This window comes from Musa acuminata, chromosome BXJ2-6, assembly GCF_036884655.1.
Source record: "Musa acuminata AAA Group cultivar baxijiao chromosome BXJ2-6, Cavendish_Baxijiao_AAA, whole genome shotgun sequence".
Lineage (NCBI taxonomy): Eukaryota > Viridiplantae > Streptophyta > Magnoliopsida > Zingiberales > Musaceae > Musa > Musa acuminata.
This window is the reverse complement of record NC_088343.1, coordinates 9857252-9868755: the sequence shown is the minus strand read 5'-3', so window position 1 is coordinate 9868755 and position 11504 is coordinate 9857252. Positions and strand designations below refer to the sequence as shown.

The window sequence follows — 11504 nt, the reverse complement described above, 5'->3', positions numbered from 1 at the left end:
CTTTAACACTTTTCTAGAATCATATAGCTAATAAGACTTCATCAGTTTGACCTTATAATGATATTTGATAAGATCATTTAGTCTCATATTGATTAAGGAGTATGAAAACCAAAGACTCGTAAGTTTGCTGGGTCTCCCTTACCCTCACAAGTTCTGAAAAGACAAAACCCTTTAACACAAGAGAATAATTCCTCACACGGCTACGGCCCCGCGAAGGTAGGGTTGGTGCCGCTCGGGTGTGATGCCATGTAGGACAACTAATGTCAGTACGGAAGGTATGGGTTCGCCACTTAAGAGGTCGACGACCATTAAGAGGCTGGGGTAGCCCACCCCCGTGGGCAAGCATAAAAACCCATCGTCTGGCCTAGGAGGTTTTTTTCGCTCAAGCATTCTACTCTCACTCATTTAACCAAAAGCTAACTTAAACTTCGGATGAGTTAGATCGGGAAATCCCCCTCCCAATCATGACCTGAGTGCAAGAGCCCAATGACGAAGAATCAAGTTGCCCGTTAGGAGAGAAGGTCGCTCTGGTGACGAGGCTCAAATTCGACCCAACACTTGAGCACCAATGTAGGAGATCCTGTGCATCGAGGACTCCAAGACAAAGGGCTGCACCGGACACAGGACGACCGACGCCAGCTCTTGAGACTTGAGCGCTAGAACGGGCAATCGGAGTTGACCCTAGCTCTCCAACCATGACGTAAAGAGATAATAACATAAACCATATAAAATTAAACTCATAAATCAACATAGTTGAGCAATTAAAGTTCTTTCACTTTCGAAACAATTTGATTATTTATTTTATGTTCGTATAGTTTATGCAAAGGTGTTTGATTCAGATAATTTATACCAGATTTATACGATGGATGCCTGATAATCTAATAAGACCATTTTTTATGCTTAAATTAATATTTATTTATATCAAATAATTTTTTTAAAAATATTTATCACACAATTTATAGTGTTTGAACTCTGTAACCACTATCAATTTTTAACCTGTCAGCTAAACAGATCATATCAATGTTTTATGATCAATCAACTCCACAGTTTAGCTGTCATTGATGATTCTCATGTTACTAATAGATGAAAGCATATTAGATGATTAGATATTTTTCGTACACGCTGAATCAAATGCCGGAGGAACGAATACCGACCGGTAGACGTAGCCTTCTACGTTACATCTCAACGTCGAATATGACCGGTAGACGTAGCCATACACTTACCGTTCGTATGCGTGTCTACGTCTCAATGTCGTCATCGCTATCTTTAATGTCATGTGCAGCTGCAGAGCAGAAATATCTATCTCAGCCAGCTTAGTTCGATGTCCATTGAGACACGGTCGACCCAAACCGGTACACCGTTCAACGGGCTCGATTTCACGTCCTATTGGCTTTTCCGGTCCAATTTGGTGTGGAATCTCGTGGATGATGGACTTGACGGTTCAAAGATGATTCGGGATTCAACCGGTCGAGCCGAAGTCTTCCGTAACCTGCGGGCGGTTCAACCCGACCCACAAATCGAATGAATCAGTGGAGAAAAGGGCACGAACGTCATTTCATGACTTGAGACAATTGCGTCTTGTGGGTCCCGCTTCCGGCGGAAGACAGGGACGCCGGTTGGTACCCCGCGGGTAAGGTCAGTGGCCCCATCACGGTCCGGGTGAGGGTCGAGTGGTGGGTGTGCCGGTGTGGGACGGTGGAGGAATCGCGGGCAGCGGCTGGGAGGACGGGGCGGGCAGCCTGCCCGGGCTGCCCGAGATGGGGGGCCTGCGCTCTATAAGTTCCGGTGCTGTGTAGCTGAACGTAGTTTGCCGCTTTAGCTCTTTGAGTCTATCTTCGAAGGTTCGTTTTGGCCGATATTTTCCTTTTTCTTGTAATTTTTCTCATCCGAAATAATTTGCTTAAACCTAAACCTCAGATCTGAAGGAAATCAAGGACAGAAAAATGGCATCCAACTTCGTGAGCAAGGAAGACCACCACGATTACCACCAGCACTACCAGGCACCGTCGCCGCCGGGAGTTCGGAGGACTTGGTCCTCCAACTCATCCGCCTGCGGCCAGGGGGCCGTCCCGAAGTGCGTGTGCGCTCCGACAACCCACGCGGGTTCCTTCAAGTGCCGTCTCCACAGGACGAGTTCCCACAGCCACACCCCCGCCTCCCCCACCTCTATCCCTCCGCCGCCACGCGTGAACACCTCCCGCGCCCCCACCGTAGAGGCCCAGTGACTACAAGAAAGCTTCAGAAGTAGGGATATGTTTGGTGATTCCCGATGGTTATGGAGATAATTATGGCGTCTAGAGGATGGAGGAGAGAGAGGGAGACGGGTGTTACCAGTGTTGTAATTAGTCCTTTCCCGTAATAGCTAGTTCTGTTTTCCGTGTGTGAGAGATGATACCTCATGTAGTAGTTTCATTTGGAGATCTTGTTGTTGTTGAAGCTGTTCTTGTAGATATTATCCGCTTCCAAGCACCAAAGAAAACAAAAACGAGTGTTGCTATCTGTAATGTTCTAATCCGATCAACTCGTGGATAAACATCAGTGTTTGAGAAAGGACAGATACAACAATCAACAGGTGGCAGACTCAGTGGGCGTGAGACAAACGAGTTGACGTTTTCACTTTGCTCTTTACCTTTTTCTCACACTTTTTCCCTTCGTCGTTTGCTGTGGACAGCGGTAATTGGTTGCCTTCGATCTGCCCAGGTATGCGATCAACCATTGTGGGTTCTTGGGCATCAAGCAGCAGGATGCAAGATGATTGCCCCCAGTGTGTTCCATGAATTGCGCGTCCTCTGGTAAGAGGTTATTTCTTTGTTCCCAGGTGTGTGTGTGTGTGTGGATGTAGTTTCTTGTAGTTTTACTGTGAGTCCTCGAAATCTATGGCAAAAGAAGTCTTGGCCTGCAGAAAGGTCGTCTTGTTCTGCAAGAATTCCATGCGAGAACTGTGGTATCAATATTTTACTGCTGCTGCTGTTTGTTCTTTTCCTGCACTGGTCGGCTCGATGACATGGCTATATACTGCACCTAATTTGTCGTTATTGAGTATTTTTAGCAATGGTACAATTTCAATTTGTAGATATAGTACTTGCAAACTTAGACGATGAGCAGGAGATTGAAATACTGAAGGTGTCACCATCAGAGCTTATGGATGTGGGCCTTGGTTGGCTGCCACTGTGCTTTTACTTGTTCTAACTATTTGCTGTGCTGAGGCTTTTGATTGGGACCTTGTCTGGATATACACAGATAGAAAAATGTTGTTTGATGAAATCAAAGTGTAAGACTTGAATAAGATTGATTTGTCAAAGTTTAGCTTTTTTTTTTTCTTTTGTATTCCACAAACTGTGTGCTTGCATCTTGTGGGATATGTTTCTTGCATCAATTTCTGCAGTGCTTGCATCTTGTGCTTGCACCTTGTCTGGATATACACAGATAGAAAAATGTAATGCATATACCAGTTGATTCTTATTCTAAATTCTAAATTAAATTTACTTTTTGTGTGTTGGAAGTTATTGCGGCTGCTATGTGCTGTGAACCAGTCCAAAAACTTACCCTCTTTTTTGTGTGAATTTACTATGTTTCCTGGTCCACTGAAATTGTTGTTTTGGCCACCCACCTGATGCTGTGATGCTAACAGTGGCATGTCATTCATTCTTTTGCGAGGAATTGATTCATCAGACTTGTTCTTTCATATGCTGGCTAAGATGGTTGCTTGCCAAACTCTCTTTAATTACTGTGTGTGTCAGGCTATTTATTATTGTCTCTTAACTTGTTCACTTGCTCAATCTTGTTCCTTCGTTGATGGATTTCTCAAGAAGTATTCTGCTGATAGGTTATAGCAGATTAAGGCTATTACAAATTGACTTAAGTTGCTGTTTGGTTTCACAAATCCCTGAAATAGAGTTATGGACCATATCATATTGTGAGACCCTTTTTTCTTTTGAGTGGTTTGTCAAATGAAGGCTTAGGAAACATCTTTTTTATTATTCTGGTTCGCTTAAGTCGGGCCTTCGTCACTCTTCCATACTTAATTGTGTTAGAAGAAAAGTTAATATATCTTTTTAATACTGACTGAACTCTAAATGGTTTAAACTATTTTTCCTTTTTTTGCATCATAATTTTGTAGTCTTTGACTTGCTAGATGTTGGTACTCATTGTTGTGGTGGTTAAACAATTTTGAAGAATTCTTGTGGATTTTGAGGTAATCTTAGCCCTCCTCAGATCCCATATTGACAGAGCCTTCTTACAGTCATTGAGTGGTCAATCTAATCTAATAAAAAGTCTCACTAATTTATGAAGGCACTAAATTTTGTTACATTGAAGTAGATTAAACTATAAAATGATGCATTTACGATGTGTAAATTAAGTTGATCATTTGAATGATTATTGTCCCCATCTGGTTAAGAGTCAATAGTGACAGTTTCTGGTTCTTGGAGTTTTGGAAAATCTGAATTATTGAGACAACCACTGAACATGATGAAGTGTATAGTCTACTATGTTTGACCTGAACAAAGGAAACTAGATATAAGTGGTTGAGGTGATCCATTCTCCAACTTGTGTATTGTCGAACTAAACTTGCAGGGATTAAGATGGTGATATTACCAAACATATTTCTCATGACTGCTTGCTGTGATATCTTAGCAATTAGTTCCATTGTTAGCTGTGCTAGTTATGAAAGTCCAGCTTAATTAGAACCTGCTCATGCTTTAACTAAAATGGAAATGCTGATTGGTTTTAGGCATCTTTGTCAATAAATTGGAAAAGTTAATATACCTAGATTTTGATTTCAAACTCTTTTGGTTTGAGCATTGACTAGTCTTCTTCAACAGCTTTTGTTTGATTCATATGGAAATTCTGAGGTTTTATCTGCATATGATTTTTGTCGAGCTTTGCTGATCAACTAGTAACGCATCTATGCAATAGATTGAGATGTGTAGTTTTGATGAACAAATGTGCCGCGGTTGATGAATCAGCATGGCCTGGTCCACAGGTCAATGTCGGGAACTTTCTACGGGGTGATTCGGATGATGAGCTATCCGAGCTCTCGGGAAGGAGTGCTGGTTGGTGTTGGTCGGGATCGGGGCTGATTGGCGACTCCTTGGTGCCGAGCGAGTCGCGCTCCCATGCCGAGTCCCTCACCGTCGATGAGTGGTAGTCCTCCTGCAAAATGGCCTCCGCCGGGTGGTACCTGACCGTGGCCCCTCCGACGAGCAAGTTAGTAACGAGAGGGATTGTTCTCTTTTCTCTCATTCTTTAGTCGGAGGCCAGCCAGGTTTATACCGTGGCGCGAAGGCCGATGGTGTGTCAGACGACATCGCCCTGAGCCATCGGGACGGGATGTGTGGCGCAGGGTTCTGACTTGACGTGCTATGTCGGCTGTGACGTGTTCAGGCTCTGTCAAAATATACCATATCACGTGGGAATGCCTATCATGCCTTGGGTAAAGTGTGCTGGAATGATGTTCTGTATTGGACTGTGGTTAACTATAAGAAATTCTAATTTGCGAATGCTCATGGACTTCTGGTCATTGTTGACCTTGAGCGGACCAATGACTTGGTCAATGGATGAAGTCATCGCATATGCTTTCTTAATTAACTGAACTTGAAGGAATTTGGTTGATAAAATATATTATTTGGAGTCTTTCTTTAATTCCTTTTTTGGAAAAGGTTTGAATTGAGTTATTCTTTCCTTGTTTTCTATAATTAAATCGGTTCAATCAATCCATTAATTTTTAAATCAGTATAATCCATTAATTCAAATCGATTTAAGTTAATAGTGTATATATTTAATAAAAATAATAATACTTAAACTAAATGTTAAAAAAAAAGTATACAGAAAAGAGTACAAAAATCAAAATCATATAAACATTATAAAATAATAAATTAAGATAATATTCATATAAATGTCAGAATATTTTAAGGCACATATAATTTTATGTTATTTTGTATGGTTATTTTATTTGTATTAATTTAAATATTTAATAATTGTTAGTCGGAGATGGATTAACCCAAGCAGCACGTGTGAGCGGAGTCCGGTTCGAAGACGATGGTTTGCTTCTGAGTCTGGTCGGACCACGAACGCGTGCTCACCCGTTGTTTTGGTTCAGAGGTGAAGGTGCGGGGCCCCGATAGCTTTGTTTGTCTGTATCGCAGTGTCATCATTGCTCCTTACCAAATTCCAAGCCTCGAGGCGACTCCACCTGCCCTATCCCATTCCTATTGGTCTCCGCTCGCCTGTCTCGTCCTCCTCCTCCTCCTCCTCTTGGGAAGTTACACAAACAGTTGATCTTCATTGAAAGCTGAAGGATAGGAGGAAGAGCTAGGTGATCATGGGGGGAACCGGCGGCGGCGTGGGGGTTGGGGACCGTGGGGGGACGCCGGATCGGGGTTCGTCGGAGGCGGATGGGGAGGAGGAGCAGCAGAAGCAGCAGCGGTCGGAGATCTACACGTACGAGGCGCCGTGGCACATCTACGCCATGAACTGGAGCGTGCGGCGGGACAAGAAGTACCGGCTGGCAATCGGGAGCCTGCTCGAGGGCTACGGCAACCGGGTGGAGATCGTGCAGCTGGACGAGGCCACGGGGGAGATCCGCTCCGATCCGGCCCTCTCCTTCGAGCACCCTTACCCCCCCACCAAGGCCATGTTCGTCCCCGACCGCGACTGCCTCCGCCCGGACCTCCTTGCCACTTCCGCCGACTTCCTCCGCATCTGGCGCATCGCCGACGACTCCTCTCGCGTCGAGCTCCGCGCTTTCCTCAATGGCAATCGGAACTCCGAGTTCTGTGGCCCGCTGACCTCCTTCGACTGGAACGAGGCCGAGCCCCGCCGCATCGGCACCTCCTCCATCGACACCACCTGCACCGTCTGGGACATCGATCGCGAGGCCGTCGACACCCAGCTAATCGCTCACGACAAGGAGGTCTACGACATCGCCTGGGGCGGGGTCGGCGTCTTCGCCTCCGTCTCCGCCGACGGCTCCGTCCGCGTCTTCGACCTCCGCGACAAGGAGCACTCCACCATCATCTACGAGTCCGCCGACCCCCCCGGCACCCCGCTGGTCCGCCTCGGATGGAACAAGCAAGACCCCCGCTACATGGCCACCATCATTATGGACAGCGCCAAGGTCGTAGTCCTCGACATCCGCTTCCCCACTCTGCCCGTCGTCGAGCTCCATCGCCACCAGGCCAGCGTCAACGCCATCGCCTGGGCTCCCCACTCCTCCTGTCACATCTGCACTGCCGGCGATGATTCGCAGGCCCTCATCTGGGACCTTTCCTCCATGGGCAGTGACCAGGCGAGCGGCCACCAGCCTGTCGCCTCAGCCGCCACAGCCGAGGGCGGCCTCGACCCCATATTGGCTTACACCGCTGGTGCCGAGATCGAGCAGCTTCAGTGGTCCTCCTCCCAGCCCGACTGGGTGGCCATCGCCTTCTCCACGAAGTTGCAGATACTCAGGGTTTGACAGCCTCATCTTCAATCAGGAACCAAATCGAGAAGCTAAAAAAGGGTTATGCATCACAATTACCATCCACATTATTCACTAATGCCTATTATGCTTAGGATGATATAACATCAGGTTTTCTAATTAAACTAGGAAATGCAGGTTCCATAGTATTTTGTCTGTGTGTCTGTGGTAGTAGGTAGCTTCTGAGCTTGTCAACCGAAACTGCATTCTATTGAGTAGGGATATCATTGACTCCATTTTCGAGAGTTATTGCTTTCTCTGGGTTGTATGTTTAATTCTAGTGATAGAACTTATGCACATATATAATGACTAATTTCAGCATGAAAAGAGTAGTTGGAAACAAGACTTATATTTTCATGTTTTCTACTGCCACTTTCTTGATTGTCATATGCATTTATTCTGATGGTGTTGCAGCCCTTATTTTTATGTTACTTCTCTGTCTTTTCATCGTTCCTTTCTTCCTATCTGAAACTCATATCTTTGTTTCTTTTGTGGCCTTCTCATCTTCAAGTAATCTTTTTTGTTAAGCTTTAGATTTTCACTCTTGGAGCATTGGTAATATAAATTTTACGGAAGGAACAGGAGTGTTTTTCTTTTGGTTTTACTTTTCTGTTTGATACTTACTATGCTTGATTTTCCTAGACAAGTGATGGCTTTGACTTCACAAACTTTCTACTATGTTTTAGTAGAAAACTTTAACGTGGAATAATTTTGTAATGGTTCTGGAAGGATAATCAAGGAAATGCTTGTCCTATTCCCTGATACTTTATTAAGAACCTACGAAGGTAGGTAGGTGGTAGATCAGTCAAATTATTATGTGGCAAAGTAAATGACAATGTAAAGATTTAGCACCTCTATTGATCCTTGCTAGGGTCAGTTATAATATTAATTTCTTTAGGCCTTCCAATCAAATTTGAAGACTTTCTACACTACCTTTGCACATACTATATAATACTTTTGCTGAAAGTAAGTGGCCTATCACCATTAGCTCAAAAAAGTTTCATGTTATTTTGTTCCTAATGAATTTTTGTGACATATGGTATCACCAATGATGGTTAGGATCCCTTTTTTTTTTTTAGCTTTTGAATAATGTTTTGTTGAGTTTGTTTAGTTCGATAAGAGTCGGATAGGGGTTTATTTAATATTTATTTATTATTAAGAGTCGAAGTCCTGGTGGACTATGTGTGGAACTCTATAAATAGGGATGTATTTGTTTCTTTTAACCTATCAATGAAATATTATCCAGTCTTTTGTTAAACCTTAGGAGGTCGATCCCTTCGAAGTGATCATCCCTTTTCTCCTTCTTTTACGATAAAACCATAGGGGTCTTATTATTTGATATCAGAGCAGCAATCTTCGACGTTCCTGTTGCAATTTCTCATATCACTTCATTGTCTCAGCCATCATCATCTCACAAAAAAAAAAAAAAAATGAAGCACGCAGCCACCCCCCATCCTGCTCGAGCGAGAAAGGGGCGCCTCATCCCATCGCTGCTTACCGGCCAACGATCACCACCGTCGTCGCTTCCCGGCCAGCGATCACTGCCATCGTCGCTTCCCAGCCAGAGTCCATTGTCGCTCGTCTACCAACCGGAACCCTCGCTGCCTCCCCTTGGGTTGCAGTCGCAGTCGCTCGACCATCCCTCCTCATGGTGATCGAAACAGGGCAACCACGATCGTCGCAGCCGTTGCTGTTTCCTCCCCTCTTCGCTATCGGCATCGACAGCAACCACCTCCCAGCCACGCCCTCAACACTGTCTCGGTCGACACTCGCTTCCCAGCCATGAGCCTCGCCGCCTCCCCTTGTGTCGCAGTTGTAGTCGCTCCAGGCGACGCTTTTGCCTCCAACTGCGTGCGCAACGATCACAGCAAGCCCTCATGCTGGTCTCGGCATTCGCTTCCTCAGTAGCCTCGCAGCGATCCCTCACGCCCTTAACGCCACTCCTAGTCGTGCCACCACCGTTGCCTCCTAGCCTCGGCAATAGCGTCCTCGCAGCGATCGATTCCTCATGCTCTCAATCCAAGCTTCACAACAGCTACACCAAATAAGATAGTGCTGATGCTCTTGACTAGACAACAAAAACAAGAGTCGGGGATTACAGATCTACAGTTCTATGCAATGACTATCGATAATTCAGTGAAAGCTCAACTGGAAGCCTTGGAAACTAGAATTGAGAACCAGCTACAAGGAAGCACTTAATGATTTCAAAAAGAGTCTATTGGAGAGCTTCAACAAGCTTCAACAAGATGAAAGTTCAAGTCTTACATTGAACCGTTCTAGAGACACGGGAAAAAGAAATCAAGAAAAAGACAAGCTACCCATGCATGAAGGTAGAATTTCCAAGATGGGAAGATGGAGATTCGACCAGTTGGATCTCTGGGGCAGAAATTTTTTTTCGTTTTCACAGAATCCCAGAAGAATCGAACGTGGAAATAGCCTCAATCCAGCTAGATGAAGATGCAATCCAATGGTATGATTGGTACGAAGCTTATCATAGGGTTCCCTCGTGGGAGCAATTCAAAAGAGGATTTCTTATTCGCTTTGGACCATCTGAATTTGAGAATGTTGATGGGTAGCTCATCAAAATTCGTCAGACTTCCACAGTGTTAGAATATCAAAATAGATTTGAACGATTGTCAAATCAAGCTAGAGATTGGTCCGAATGACAACTAGTGGGCACATTTATCGAACGACTTAATCCAGATATCCGGTGTGAAGTCAAAGCTCGCGAACCCCGCACTATGACAGTCGCAATATCATTTGCACGTTTACATGAAGAAAAAATATGTAGGGAAAATCGTCAAAACAGAAGTGACAACAAATAGATGATCAACAAGCCACCCGCCTCATCTATTCCCAACCGAAACCCTAACATCCTAAGACTAACCCGAGAAGAACTCAAGGAAGATCAGCGAAGGGTTTGTGTTGGCACTGTGATGGAAAGTGGAGTAGGGAGCACCGATGTAAACAAGAGCAACTTTTGATAATTGAACCAATTGGGGAGGAATCAGAAGCTAACAATGTGGACTCCGATCATGAAGGTATGGATTCTGATGAAGATGTTAGACCTATCATACATACAGTGCATGCATTAGTCGGCTATTCTAACCCGCAAACTATGAAAATTGGAGGAACTTTGGAATATCATCATGATATAGTTTTGATTGATACTGGTAGCACTAATAATTTTATGGATAGTAAGGTTGCTGACCGATTGGCCTACCACATCGAAGGCTGTAACAAATTCAAAGTAAAGGTCGCTGATGGACAAATTTTAACTTGTGATAGCGAATGTTCGAAGATAAAGTTGATTATACAGGGTCAAGATTTGCTTGTGGACTTCTTTTTGCTACCCTTGGAAGACTTCGAAGTGGTGCTTGGAATGGCTATCAACCTTGAGCGATGTTTCTTGGAATTTTTCTAAACTAATCGTGAAGTTTTTTTATTAATGGAAAGTAGGTGATCCTAAAGAGAAGACGTGGAAGTAAGGTCACAACTGCCACTAGCCATCGGATGGAGAGGGTTCTTCAGAAGACTGCAACGACTATTATACCGAAAGGCCAACCTATTGCTTACACTATCAAGAAGTGGAGACCGTACTTACTTGATCAACGGGTTGTGATGCGCCGCAGATACCCTGTGACTGAAGTGTTGAAAAAGAAACTCTCCGAGTTTGATGCTGCTCAACCTTGAGGAAAAGGCTGATTTGAAGGGGGAGGAATTGTTAGGATCCCTTTATTTTCTGAACTTTTGAATAATGTTTTGTTGAGTTTGTTTAGTTCGGTTAGAGTTAGATAGGGGTTTATTTAATATTTATTTATTATTAAGAGTCCAAGTTCTGATGGACTTTGGGTGGAACTCTATAAATAGGTATGTATCTGTTTCTTTTAACCTATTATCCAGTCTTTTGACAAACCGTACGAGGTCGATCCCCTCGAAGTGATCATCCCTTTTCTCCCTCTTCTTCTACGATAAAACCCTAAGGGTCTTATCAATGACCTATTATCATGTCAAGCTGAAAACAACTGTATGTTTGATTAAAGTA

General features: G+C 44.2%; 1 protein-coding gene and 1 long non-coding RNA gene across 2 annotated transcripts; both read left to right on the top strand.

Annotated features, from left to right (window-relative positions):
• Positions 1 to 1684: 1684 nt before the first annotated feature.
• LOC103987587 (uncharacterized) lies at positions 1685 to 5528 on the top strand. The gene is made up of 3 exons (XR_001978591.2): positions 1685 to 1841; positions 1918 to 2792; positions 4985 to 5528. It is a non-coding gene; the product is annotated as an uncharacterized LOC103987587 (long non-coding RNA).
• A 672-nt stretch (positions 5529 to 6200) lies between these two features.
• LOC103987586 (WD repeat-containing protein LWD1) lies at positions 6201 to 7816 on the top strand. Its single transcript, XM_009405925.3, has one exon. It carries the CDS (start codon positions 6323 to 6325, stop codon positions 7454 to 7456), a length of 1134 nt encoding a protein of 377 aa, XP_009404200.2. The 5' UTR covers positions 6201 to 6322; the 3' UTR covers positions 7457 to 7816.
• The last annotated feature ends 3688 nt before the right edge of the window (positions 7817 to 11504 follow it).

Excerpts from the sequence above, each read along its gene's own strand:
- LOC103987586 (XM_009405925.3), top strand. The coding sequence starts at position 6,323 with ATGGGGGGAACCGGCGGCGGCGTGGGGGTTGGGGACCGTGGGGGGACG.